This window comes from Clarias gariepinus, chromosome 26 (assembly GCF_024256425.1).
Source record: "Clarias gariepinus isolate MV-2021 ecotype Netherlands chromosome 26, CGAR_prim_01v2, whole genome shotgun sequence".
Lineage (NCBI taxonomy): Eukaryota > Metazoa > Chordata > Actinopteri > Siluriformes > Clariidae > Clarias > Clarias gariepinus.
Window position 1 is genome coordinate 23,137,705 of NC_071125.1, and position 14,681 is coordinate 23,152,385.

At 39.0% G+C, this 14,681-nt stretch overlaps 1 protein-coding gene across 3 annotated transcripts in view; it reads left to right on the plus strand.

Moving 5' to 3' along the window:
* Nucleotides 1-14,681, plus strand: part of LOC128513951 (myosin heavy chain, striated muscle-like) — a 142,196-nt gene that overhangs the window by 15,841 nt on the left and 111,674 nt on the right. For all 3 annotated transcript variants that reach the window (XM_053487528.1, XM_053487529.1, XM_053487530.1), the window contains 2 exons: nt 10,867-11,002; nt 11,524-11,565. In XM_053487528.1, the coding sequence (XP_053343503.1) occupies nt 10,867-11,002; nt 11,524-11,565 (178 nt within the window). The remainder of the gene's footprint in view (nt 1-10,866; nt 11,003-11,523; nt 11,566-14,681) is intronic.

Sequence of the window (14,681 nt, forward strand, 5' to 3'; positions counted from 1 at the left end):
ATGATGGGGTGATACTTGTGTAAGCTGACAATGTACAGTCGGACCACTCTTAAAAACAGCAGCACAGAATATTATTTATATTATTTTATATAATTTTATTTTATATATATATATATATATATATATATATATGTATATATATATATATAATTATTATTAAGGTGCTTACCCAACGTGTCATATAAAACTAGTCATATAACTATTAAAACTACTCACTCAAAAACAAAGACTCAAGTGATAATAACACACACACACACACACACACACACACACACAACTTCTAACAACTAAGCAGCAAAACATACTTTTCATACGTTTAATAATTTGGAACATCCGCAATGCAAGTTAGTTCCTGCTCTCAGAGACATTACAGTGGCTATAAACATTTGTTCCTCTATCTCACTTTCTCTCTCTCTCTCTTTCCCTCTTAAGATTAAAGATTCAAAGGTGCTTTATTGGCAAGACAAATGCAGACATTCGTATTGCCAAAGCTCAGAAGAAAGTCAAAAGAAAAAAAAAGGGAATAGATCGATCAAAAAAGGAAGGAAAAAAAGTAGTAATTAAAAAAGGAAAAAAATAGACAGAAAAAAGAAATAAAATATAATAGTTTTTTTCTCTACATCTCTTTTTCTTGATTTCCCTTTCTCTCTTTTTCTCTCTCTTTCCTTTCCTCTCTCTCACTATATCCCTCTCTCTCTTTCAAAGTTACCAAGAGAATAAACACAGAAGTGCAGCGTATGGAGTACACTCCTGTGTCCCGAAGATGTCAGAAAGTTACAGCTGTGCCTCTGACTATTACAAATCCCTGACACTAGAGACTCCTTCCACCGACTCCTTTCACTGACTTCTTCCACTATAGCTGTTAGCACACTGTAGCAATGTTTACGGGTGCATTCACGTAACCCCGCACTGCTGTCAGAAGTGATTAATCATAAGGTATAATAATCATAATGTATAATAATCAGAGTGGTAATAGTAGTAGTAATAATAATAATAATAATAATAATTATAATAATATTGATGATGGTGAATTGATTCCCACTGCAGCAGCACTTTCAGTCCGTCACTTTCAGCCTGAGATGAAGCGGTAAGAATTAATGGTTGTTTTATTTCAGTAACTGTTCGAACACGTCTGCGTGTGAAAGTGAGAGATTTGGCTCTCGCTAACGGCGGCTCTGTGGGCGGACACAAGTTTCTTCTCATTTCTATCGACTTTTACAGGTTCTGGCCTTCTGCTATTAGGGATGCAAACAGATCAATACAGTACAGTGTGGCCAAAGTGCAGACATGAGCGACTCCTGCACACGTGCTCTCTCTCTCTCTCTCTCTCTCTCTCTCTCTATTAGGATTCAAAATGCACGATTCAAGGGTGCTTTATTGGCATGACAAATATGGACATTTGTATTGCCAAAATCCAGAAATAAGTCAGAAGAAAATAACAGGAATAGATAGATTAACAAAAAGAAAAAAGTAGTAATTAAAAAAGGCAATTAAAGAGAAAATCAAAAATATAATAGTATACACTCACTTATTGTCTACACTGCATTATCCCCTATACATGGTCGCTGTGGGCCTGGGGCATGGGGCCTATCCCAGGGGACTTGGGGTACAAGGCGGGGTACACCCTGGACGGGGTGTCAATCCATCACAGGGCCATAATAGTATACAATATAATAATAATAATAATAATAATAATAATAATAAAAATATATTACAGAGTATTAACAATATATACAATACAAAAGCATACATATTTAGCTCTGCAGTCAAAGAAAGCAGGAAGTAGGAATAATAGTAATAATAATAATAATAATAATAATAATCTTTCTTTCCTTCTGTTTGTCTTTATATACCTTTTTTGACTTATCTGTTCATTGCCCTCTCTCTCTATTTCTTTCTGCCTATTTAAATTATTAGTTTTCTTTGAAAATCATAATCATTGTAAGCTTATAATTAATTAATTATAATCTGTCTACATCGCTTGTTGTTTTAATTTGCTTTGCAAAATCGTTAATACAGTCACGCAAAATAAGCCCATTTTAAACTTTGTATCTCTCTCGTTCTCTCTCTCGTTCTCTCTCTTGCTCTTTCTCTCTCTCTCTCTCTCTCAAAGTTTAAAGTTCAAAGTAGGCTTTATTTGCGTGACAGGATTAACAACGTTTCCAAAGCAAATAAAAAAAACAACAATAAAAGGCACTAACAATAAAAGACAATAATAACACTAAAATACATAAACAAGTGTAATGAAAGAAGGATGTTATATTTATGAATTGAAATAAATTACTTAGCGGTAAAAAGTATTAGAATAGATAGTGTTGGATTAGATTTGATTCGATTCGATTAGATCGGGCTCGTTAGTGTTTCTCGTATGATGAAGAGTGGATATAAGCGTAGCCACAGCCGAGCGTGTTCCCTCACGTTCCCCTGAAACACAGCGGAGTTGCTCTCAGTGCTCAGAAAGGAGACGTTTAGGATGACGTTTAGACGTGAATGTATAGAAATATTTGTGTCTGATCTGTTTTGGACATCTGAAGTGTGTCCCAGGTCCTACTTCCTGTAGCTCAGAGTGTGTGCAGAGTCCCTGTCCTGGGGGTTTTATACGTTTTGGTGTGTTTTCCATTCTCAATTTATAAACTGGGATGTTTATAACTGTCTTTTTATATCTCTCTGTGTCTCAGTTTAAACCAACGAGCTTTTGTATCTCGCTCTTTCTCTCTGCCTTTTTCTGTCTCTTTATCTCTCTTTCTCTCTTTTGGCTCTGTCTGTTATTTCCCCTGTCTCTCAATTCAGTTCAGTTCAATGAGCTATCTCTCTCTTTCTCTCTCTGTCTTTTTATATCACTCTGTCTCACTCTTTCTCTCTCTCTTTATGACTTCCTCTTTTTCTCTACTGGCTTTACCTGTTCATTATCCTGTTTCTCTCTCTCTCTCTCTCTCTTTCTGTGACTTTTTTTATTTCCCTTGCTCTATCTGTCTCTCTTTCTCTCTCTCTCATTTAATCCTCTCTCTTTCTCTCTTTTTCTCTTTTATTTCTCTTTCTCTCCCTCTCTCTTTGTCTCTTTACCCCCTCCCTCTCTTATTTTTCTCTGTTCAGAGTAGATAACCAGTATCGTGTCAGTGAACTCTGAGTATGTATACACACACACACACACACACACACACACACACACACACACACACGCACAGGGTTTTATTTATATATTTCTTTTAAATGCTTTTAGTCAGTCGAGTCACATAATTAACTGCGTCTGTGATGCCGCACTCCTCAGGTTCCAGTCTGTAATTAGTACAGTTCGCCATTCATTTATTTACAACTAAGCATGAAGAAATATTACACATATATGATTGAAATGCCATTAAGTTAGAATCATAACAATTTATTAATATTTGTATTTATTTAAACCATACCATTTTGATTTTCACTTTTTATTTATTTAAATAACAACTTAGAATTAGTTTGTTTTTTGTTTGTTTGTTTGTTTGTTTATTTATTCTATTCTATTTGTTTTTCCCAAATTTGTCAAATACTTTCATTGGCAAGTGAATAATAAATATATCTAATGTTATGCCACAAAGTTTTAGAATCGTGAGTTATTTGTTTACTTGTTTATTTGTTGAAACTGGTAAGTGATTACACTTAAAAAAAAAAAAACTTTTTTAACTTTTTATGATGATTTCCAGCCCTGTGCGTCCATCTACTGTATCTCTCTCTCTCTCTCTCTCTCTCTCTCTCTCTCTCTCTCTCTCTCAGATTGTTAGTTTGTTCCTGTGTGTGCCCGGCCAAGCCGTTGTGTTCAAAAGCAACAGTTCTTTTGCTGTGCAGCTGAGCAGTTCCCCCACCCCCATACAAACACACACACTCTCTCTCTCTCTCTCTCTCTCTCTCTCTCTCACACACACACAGGTACACGTACACATATCGCTTATCGAGTGCCTCCCAGCTGTAAAGTTTTGACGTGTGTCGGATGGTTGGAGCGGCGGAGCAGCTGTCAGGCTCGTTCAGCAGCAGTCTGTGCGATGGCACCGTGCCAGCTCGTACCATCTGTGCTCCTGACATTTCCTTCTAATTAACACGAGGGTTAATTGTTGTGGCAGCGTGTGATGTCGTGCCTGACATTACCCCAGGGAGACGCGCACAAGTGGCAGAGCGGCGAAGTGGCGCGATGCGGCGGCGCGGTTAATGCCATGCGCTTAGCAGTTGCAGAACGGTTGCGTACGCTGGCACAACGGCTGGGGGCAGGTGGGGGTAGGGGTGTGCAGCGGGGGGTGTTTCGGGGTTGCTTTTCTTTCCCTTTGTGATGAATTATACCAGGCTGCTGTAATGATGTAGAAAGAATTGGGTTTGGGGAGGCACGGACCTCAGCCCGGGGGCAACTGGTAAGGGGAAATGATTTGCATGTTATTACTGCATATTCATAACTAATTGTGTTAGGCTTCGCTAATAGAGCAGAGTGACAGTATGAAAAATCGCGGCGGCGTTTTCACGGCCAGCGGAGCGCACCGCCGCTACCCTCTCGTCTCGTTTCCTGTAATGCACGACGTCGAGCCAGCGATCATTAAGACACTTAGCTGCTAAATATAACAGGTTGTACCATCTGTCAGGGCGACGCCACGTAATCTATTAAGTGCTCTAATTTTATCCCGCTCCACAGATGCCATTTTTTAAACGCCGCTTTTAGCGTGGCATGTCATAACGGAGAAATTGTGTTTCGCGTTCTTGAGACGTATTAACCGCTAACGTGCGAAAGTGTGCGAATTGCACCAGTAATTGTGAGGCAGTTGTAATTTGTTTGCAGAGCGTTTTTTTTTAAGTTGATTTGTTTTTGTATTTTAAGAACAAGGTCAAATGGGCTGCTTGTTTTCTTTTACTTTATTTTATTTATTTAGTTGAAAAGTTAAAAAAGTTTGAAAGCTGATAAAATGAACAGGAATCTAAATAAAATCCTATTTTATGACTTTTGAGCTTAATTCATTTCCGGGAGTGAACTGCTGATGGCCGGTGTGGTGACTTTTTGGCCGGCTTCAGCTCGTGATGTGATGGATGTGAGCAGATGCATGTCACGATGAATGATTAATTGCGTATCGTGTTGGCATCAGAGGTGGCGTGACCACTGATGTGCTGACATCTCTCTCTCTCTCTCTCTCTCTCTCTCTCTCTCTCTCACTGTCGAACACAAACACACTCACTCACACACACATGCTATACAGATGGGCTAAATGGATGCCCTGTGGGTGCAGGAGTCGATTTGTGTGCCTCCCTCGGCCCCTAAGCTCCACTGGCTGCCTGTCAGGGGTGTGTACTGTGTACTGTGTGCCGTGAAGGCGTCCTGCCCTGTGTACCGAGGCTGGACTTTTTTTTTTTTTTGGTGTTGCACAATCTACTCCCTGGTCCTAACCCTGCCCCTGCTCCTTGCCTGTTCTTCTAACCTTGGTCCTGCTCCTAAGCTTACTCCTACCCTTGTTCCCTGCCCCTGCTTTTACCTCTCCTACCCCTTCATTCCACTTCTACCTCTGTTAACCCTTACTTCCCCCTCCAACCTTTCCTACCCCTGCATCCTTCTTCTATCTCTACTCCCTGCATCTGAATCCTACTGTACCTCTCCTGCCCGTCATTCTCCCCTACTTCTCCTACCCCTGTATTCCACCCCTACCTCTCCTACTACTGCATCTGTTTTCTACCTCTCCTACCCCTGTATTCCACCCCTACCTCTCCCTACCCTGCCATCTCTCTCCTACCTCTTCATCCTTCACTTACCTCACCTTCCCCTGTCATCCACTTCTTATTTCTCATCACGCTATCCTCTCCTACCCCTGCATCCCACTCCGACCATCTTCTGCCGCCCAATACTACCTCTTCTACCCTTGCTTCATTCTTCTCCCACTATCCTGTTTCCTGCATTCCTCTCCTAATCCTTGCTCCATGCAACCATCCCCTAAAAATACCCCCTTCACCCCGCTTCCTGCCCTTGCTCTGTCCCCTGCCCCTCTGCTCCTGCCCTTCGCATTCTGAAATCAGTTGAGAACACTATTGTTACTTTCTTTTTTTTGTTTCTTTACACTTTTTCTTTCCCTCACCTATTCTTCTTTCCATGCAGTCCAGGAGTCCGAGTCCCTGACTACAGAGTCATGAGCATAGACTACAGAGCTGTTTTTTTGTTTTTTTACCCAGCATGCAACAGCCATTCAGTGCCTTACACAGATTTTTTTGTAAAACCTGACTTTTAGAATGTCATATTTTATTTACTGTGCTTTTATATTCTTTCATTTGAACGTAGCAGATTTTTTTGTCTCCTGAGAAACGCTCAGGCCATAATATGAAAGAATGCTAAAAAGAACATTCCGTCCCTACAAACTTTTGTCTTTGATGAAGTCCTCCAGACTCCAGCGTCTGCTCTGAGCAGCACCTGCGATTCCTAAATCCTCAATCCTCAGCTGTTCTTTTCTTCTTCTTCTTCCTGATGAGTGCCGAGCGTCTTCCACGGCGGCGTCCCTCGGCATTTTCTTTGCTTTTTTTGTGACACGTTTATCCATCACCGTCTGATGGCACAGGACGACAGGCAGGTGGGGGGAAAAAAAGGTTTTTCATGTTTTTTTTATAAAGTTAGATTTACATATTCAAATAAAAGCACGGATTAGCGTGGATTTGTTTTAGAAATATAGTTTTTGCAAGAGTGTTTAGACAGGCGTTTTTACAGGCTGTAACTGCTGATGGCACGGTGCTTGACAGCTGTCGCTAGCAGCTCAGCAGATCTCGTCAGGAAAGTCGGGCCGCCTGCCTGCTCTGTCAGAGAAGTTTACGAGCGACTCGAGGGCCGCACGCTACTCAGAACCTCGGCGGGAGATGAGGAACACGGGCTCAGCGGGTTCCTCAACCTTCAACTAGCGCTCCGTCGGTTCATTTCCCTCTCTCCTGCCGCCCGGTCTCGCTGGATCAGCTGTCCAAAACCTGCCAAAACACCCGACAAACCTTCGCCTGTTTATCGCTGCTGATGAGCGTGACATTGTTTTTCGTTTTTTTTTTCTATTTTACTGATTCAGACTGCAGGAGATTTTCTCCATAGAACAAACATGATGAGGGTGACTTCTACATTAAACACAAATGTACACAATTGACAATTAAACTTTGCACGATATGATAAAAATAACAATATTATGATACTTTAACTTTTTCTGCACATTTATCACAATTTTAATCAAGTTTGCTGAAAGTTCATCCAAAAATTTTAAATGATACTTCTATTTTTACTATAAAAATAAGGGCAAATATATAGGAAACTATATAATAATATCAATTTATTTAAATAGACGTATACTAAATATAAAATCTACTGGGGAGAGGAAAAACTACTGTATATAAATTGTAAATTTTTTTAAAGATTTTTATAAATTCATCAAGCAAATATAACAATAAATTAGCTGCTTAGTTAATTAAATATGTGCCCAAGTGGTTAATATCCAAGCAGTAAATGACATAAGACTAAAAAAAGGTTGTTTACTAAAACATTTTTCTTATTAAAAATGACTGCCAATAATAAGCTAAACAAACAAATAAACAAACTAACTAACAAATACAAATTTCATACATAATTCGTAGTTTATTTATATAAGTAAAATGTATTTTACACATCTAAGCCACATCTATGAAGAAAAGCATGAATGAGGATGAATAAGCAAACAAACAAAAACACAAATAAATGAATAGATAAATAAATTAAAACATTTTAGGACTTGAAAAGCTCTGAGCAAAACTTAACATTAAATGCTTTTTTTTTTTAAACAAAGAGTTTGTAATTATGATTTAAAATAAATAAATAATTTAACACTAAAAACAAAGGAAAATTGTAAATCAGTACAAATTAAAAGGATTAAAAATGTGATTACCCGCATCGATCTTAATTGTTAATGAAAATAATTTATTAAACAAATACTGAGGAAAGGGACAAATAAGGACAGTTCTGTGAAATCTTAAATACAATTAATCTTAAATATCTGGAGTTTTTTATGCAAAACTTGTCAATGATTAAAAAAATAAAAATGAGAGAAATCTGTACAAAAAACTAAATTAAATATAATATGTTAAAGCAGAGTTTTAGTAAAACTGGCGAGAAAGGAAAAACTTAATAAAAAAAACACCTATATTTTAACATTAAAAAGTTTTAAGCATAATGAAAACTAAATGTAACTATCTAAAAAATAATTAAACTTTACAAATGATGAAAAATAGCACACAATTTGTGATTTTTAAATTATTTTAATTATTGTAAAAATTTTGTGTGTTTAATATTAAAAAACAGTAAAAAAAAAAAAAAACTTCCTGCCATATTTTAGACAAGTGTATTGTATATTGTAAATATTGCGTGTAATTCATCATAATGTCGTTGTTATATAACGTTCTCGCCCTGACTTACCAGTGCATCAGCTGTCTTTATTTATCGTATCGTGTCGTGTGTTTACTGCATGTCACAGCCACTATTCTGTTTGTGTGTGTGTGTGTGTGTGAGAGAGAGACATTGCGTATGACATTGTGACAGTAATGATGCAGGATGGAGACTGAAGAATTGGAGAACCCACTCAGAATTAGCCTGAGTAAAGTACGCTCCAGCCACTGCATCATATTCGTGGCTCGAGAAAAGAAAAGGAGAGGAAAAAAGAAAAAAATCATCCAGAGTACACAATGCAGATCGGGACATTCATTAGGTTCATTAAGGTTCATTAGGACCTTCTCGTTAGAGGCTCATCACCTTCTGAAACCGCAACCAAGCCGTGAAAGGTGTCATTAGGGAGAAAATAAAATCACATCTGGAACAGTTTCGTTCTTTCCAGGCCAGATAATGGCTTCTGGGTTTTGTTTTGTATTTTTTTTGTTCTCCCTACAGTATAGTCCACGATTAGTAACTGTTTCATAAGGGACACAGATTTTACATTTCATTTTCACCTAATGTAGACTAATAATCATATTATTATTATTTACTGAAAGTAATTTTTTATTATAAAACCATAAGGGTGTATTTACAGTACGTTTTCCTGTATCTGTGTTGTTGGAAGCAAAAATAACATGGAGTGTACGTGTTTATCTTTTAATATTTTAGTATTTAGGCAAACACTAATCTTTACAGAACAGGATGTTCTCGTTTCATGTGGGGGAAGTTTTAAAGCAGTTTTTAGACTTTTTTCATGTATAAATATATACATATATATATACACTTCTTGCAAGTGCTGAAAATGCGAGTGGGAGATATGACAAACATTATGGTGCTTGAAGACATTTCTGTGATCTGTGTGTATTGATGCCCACTGATCAGCCCTGGCAGAACAGACCCGACTGTTAATCTTACTCCACACACTTTCCATAGGTTTGAATCTCTGGTAACTCAAACTTAGTCTGCTTTATCCATTCCACACCAGGCTTGAATGTGTGTTTGTCCTGTTGGAACATCCATTTTGTCCAAGCTGCAACAATCTAGCTGATGATTTGACGTTCTCGGATTCTCCCCCTTCCTCATTGAGGATGGAAAAGCCCTAACGTGTGATGCTCCCACCACCATGCTTAACGGCTGCTTCAAACATACCTCTAGCTTTTTTGTTTTTGCCCATGGGTTTAGTCAAACTTGAAGGTGTCGATTTTGGAGGCTAGGCTTCTTTTTTTACTGGTTGGTTTCAGATAACATAGTTATCTGAAACCAACCAGACAGTCAGTACATTTTCATCAAGCTATAATTAGAGCTCGACTAGGGCATTTAATTGGACTTCTGTCCTCGCCCCGGTAAACATGGAAGGTAAAACGATGTATTGGCCAAAATACAGAGTTCAGAAAACTTCAAGAAACCAGTTTGAGATGATCACTTTGTGACATGCCACGTTATCGTGATCATGATCAGGAACACAACTGGGGTAGGCTGTGACATTTAAATCATGCTCAAGTGGTACTAAGAAGCTCAATGTGTGGCAAAAAAATGTACCACCAACACCAGCCTGAAGCGCTGATACAAAGCAGGATGGATTCATGCTTCATGAGTTTTGCACCAAATTCAGAATGTTGCGGCAGAAATTGGGACTCCTCAACGTTTCCCCCATCTTCTGTTGTCTGAAGTTGGTGAGTCCATGTGAATTGTAGCCTCAGTTTCTTGTTCCCAGCTGACAGGAGTTCCTCGAGTTACCGTTGCCTTTCTATCAGCTTAAACCAGCCTGACGATTCTCCTCTGACCTTTGGGCATCAACAAGCGTTTCTACCTAAAGAACTGCCCTTACTGGGAATTTCTCACTTTTAGTCTATTCTCTGAAATGGTTGGGTTTAAAAATCCCAGTAGATCAGCAGTTTCAGAAATACTCAGACCAGCCCGTCGGGCACCAACAACCACACCACGTTCAGATTCACTTAAATCACCTTTCTCTCTCATTCTGATGCTCAGTTTGAGACGTCAGTGCCGGTTTATCTGAAATCATTAATTACAAAAATGTCAAATCTACAACTGGAGTCTCTTTCCTGGTACAAATCTGTAGTCCAGCTCCACAGAGCTTAACATCACACCCATAATGCCGTGTAGTTCTCAGGATGTAAATTTGAGGATGTGTTTGTTTTTAGCTAAGGACATTCCATTAAAACTAATGCAAATGAATTCACTGATGCTGAGCTCGCCCATGCTCTGAGGCTTTTTGTTTAGTTCAAATGTCACTTTTATAACGCTCTACCCGACTATAACACCATTTCGAGAGGCATGGTTGGTGTTATTTTTAGCCGTTACTGCTTTGTGTGTGTGTGTGTGTGTGTGTATATACAGCGTATATGTACAGTGTCTTCTTAACGTTTTGTTTTTTTTTTAGATCTGAAGGTTGTTTTTAATATTCTCCGTGGCCTTTTCCCTCGCAGGCAGCAGGCAGGCGACCTTATGAAGGCTCAGGTGGAGGATCTGCAGAATCAGCTGAAGACCAAAACCAGGATTATTCAACGTCTGGAAGAGGAAATTAAGATGCTTTTGTCTCACAGAATCCAGGAGAAGAATGAGGTAGAGAAGCTGCTTCACCTTCACCCCCCCCCCCCCCTCTATTAAACAGAAGCACGCTGTAGCAGCGGCGGAGGCGATATTACTCGCTGCGTTGCGCCCTGAGCTTTGCATGTGTTATGTATTACACAACGCCCGCCGCGTGTGACGAATCGCTAACACCGCCTGCCCCGGAGGTTCCAACTTCTGCCTGATTTTTTTTTTTTTTTTTTTTTGGTATTTTTTTATACTCCTTCCCACTCCTCCTTTAAAGTGTCATTAAATTAAACCTCACGGCTGCTTTATTGTCTGCGGCATGTGCCTTTACAAACTCTGGCTTTCTGTTTTTATTATTATTATTTTATTTATTTATTTATTTTTTAGAACGTTGCAATCTGAACCTGTCGATACAGATACAAAGAAACATGGGCATTTCTTTTACATTCCTGAACTTGTGTGTGTTTTGTGTGTGTGTTTTGTTTGTGTGTGTGTGTTTTGTTTGTGTGTGTGTGTGTGTGTGTGTGTGTGTGTGTGTGTGGTTGCAGGGCAGCAGGGTTGCAGGAGCTCTGGAGGAGATGTGTAAAGAGGTGTGTAAGCAAAGCGTGGTACAGAAGCGAACACATATACATACACACACACACACACACACACACACACACACACACTGAGCAGGTTAGTTCGCCTTTTTTCTTCAAGCTTTCTTATATAAATAAAAAAAAGTATTTACACCCACTCTGATCCGCTGTGAGAAACACATACAGTACACCAAGACGCGGGCTGTCTGTCTGTCTGTCTGTCTGTCTGTCTACAGTATCTATCTGTCCATGTTTTTATTTATTGACCTCTCTTTTAATTTGTCTGTCTCAGTCTTATTTTTTCCATCTATCTATCTATCTATCTATCTATCTATCTATCTATCTATCTATCTATCTATCTGTCTATCTGTCTGTCTGTCTGTCTGTCTGTCTGTCTGTCTGTCTATGCCTTCCCTTTTCCCATGCATAGCAGCTATAAACAGTCCATTACACAGTGTAGGACTGTACAGTAATTTTCTATGGATTGAGCGATACACAGCTGGTTAACTTTGTTCCCTCGTTATTTTCTCCATAACGCTCCAAACTTCTTTGTCTTGTGGACAATCCGCGGTAAGTGTAACTGTAAATGGATGAAATGCTTTGCCCTGTTGTGCTTTAATTACTACAGTAAGATGTTGTTACACAAGCGAATCTCTGATGTATGAGAGGAATAAAACACTTCAGTGTTACTGGGACATAACCAGTGTAAAGGCGGTGACTCGGCTTCACACCACCGTCTCGCTGATCACTTTCACATGACTTTTTTTACGATTTATTCCTCATGTCAGGATTTTGTGAACATTTTGCAGCTTGCTTAAAAAATAATAAGAAATGTACAAATTATTGTTTATTTTTTAAAATAACTTTTGTTTTTAATTCTGTCAATGATAAAAGTAATTGTAATAATTATATTAATTATGATATAGTTCTTATAGTATAATGTAATATTTTTCATAATTATATATTTATGATTAGAAGTTATTGCGTTGTTTTGGTTCTTAAAGACTTTAATCCAGTTCAAGCGCTGAGTCCAACAGGTTAATAACTCTAAGAGCTCAGTAATTTAAACACTAACCTAATGAAGACACTCTGCACTCCTGACCTCGCTGTGACAGCTGTGACCTTATAAACACCATGTTTTAGTAATTGGATCATAACGCATCATAGTGTGAGGCGAGGACGAGCCCTGAGTGACACCTGAGTGTAACTCATTACAGTGTAGAGGGAAGTAAAGGCGAGCAGCACAAAGTGTAAAAAGAATAATGAGGGTTAGATGTGATCTAATCGTAAAGAGGGAGTCCTGGGATTCAGAAGGCTATAGGAATACTTTAACTGGGAATACTGGGAATCTTCTGAAGACAAAAACACTGGCAATGTTTAAGTGGGAAAAACCTGCATACAACCAAGACTTTCTTATATTTGTTAATTTCATTTGTTTTTTTTGTTTTTTTATATTTAAAAATGCTTGTCAAATTGTTGTTTGATTCAAACTTCTCTACACTACCCACAATGCCATGTTGCAGGGACGCAGTGGGATTTATACCAACCCTTTCGTGGTTTATATTTTATGCTAACACTGTCTAAGATCGCTAACTAGCTGAGTCAAGTGTCTGCAGTAACTCAACAGAAATGTGGCGTCTAGAAATCTGAAACTTCTGCTTTGTGTGTGTGTTGAAGCCTTTACTTCATACCCTTTTAGTTTATTTCACTCCTCCTCCAAACACCCAAGTTTTTCAGTGTCTATTTAAATGAGCTAATGCTGAGCCACGCCCCTTCTGAGAAGCGACAAGCCGGGGGAGGGGCTCTCTTATATGAGGTCACAATAGGGGGAAAATCTAAACGGCCTGTTTAATCCTCAATATGAAAATTAAAAAAGGAAAGGTTAGACGCACTGTGGAGACCAGTCTTAATGTCTAAACATGTCTAAAAAAAATAAAAAATTTACCCTAATGGCTTCCCATAATCACAGCGCGGTTTCCCAGCGATGTGTGGTTGCGTGTTTAATAATATAACTATAAGACGACCGAGGAAACATCACCAGGTGTGCTGAATGGCATGTTTCATTATTAAAAAGCTTCTAGATGATAGTTTGAATAAAACTAATGTTGTGTGCTCGAGCTTCCTTCAAGAGGAACTTGTTTTACCAGAAGTCATTAAAAGTAAGATCTGAACGTTGGCCCAAGTCCCAGTGGCTCTTAGTCGTTGATTTGGGGTTTGAGCCCCGCCATCGGTGGGTTGCCATGCCCCCGTACTACCCAGCCACTGCATGCAGTGATTAATCACAAACCAGGACTTTAGTTCTTCAGGATGCCTGCGATCCAAACTTCCACTAACTTCTTGTATGTAATGTTTTCACGGCTGTGTTTCCCTTTAAATCCCTTCAAAAAGCTTCCGCTCCTCCCCGAGACGAGCCCCGAGCGCACGTGCTGCAGTTTTACAGTAAATTACGTTTGTGCTCCGATAGAAACAGGATCTGAAATTTTCTCCCGGTTGACAAATTTCTACTGATGTCTCATTTACATTTAAATGTAGTCATTTAGCAGAAGCGTATTTCAGCAGCGAGGAGCCAGGACACTGGAGTAATGAGATCTCGCACTATGAGCGTGCTTAGAGCTCGGAGAAGGACACGACAGTCGCACTGAAGCCGGAGTCATTTATCCCAGCGGACCGCTCATTACTACGCCGTATATCTCACACTTGTAATAAGTGACAAATAAAGCAGAAAGGGAGCGTGTGCTCATAGACGAGTGCGTCGGAGTTGATTATTTTCCTTAACACTGTGTTCCAGAGTGTTTTATTTTACTTGCATCGTAAAGACGTTCAGACTTCATGATTATTAGTTTTTTCCCTTTCCTTCGGTCGTCCCTCCTTTGGGTCTTCACTACACTTTCATACCTGTAATATCACAATAAATTGCATCATGATATCATTTATCACAATATCGATGTTTTAAACATCACATCACCCAGTTTTAAACCGACCCCGTAAGACTGATATACACACTCCGGCTTTTACCCTCACAGCATTTCTTTTATTTAAAACAAAACGGCATAACATTCCTTAAAACGGTTAAAAAGTGTTTTTTTTTTCTCTCTCTAAGCAGCTTTTCTCTCGATGAACGGATCTGC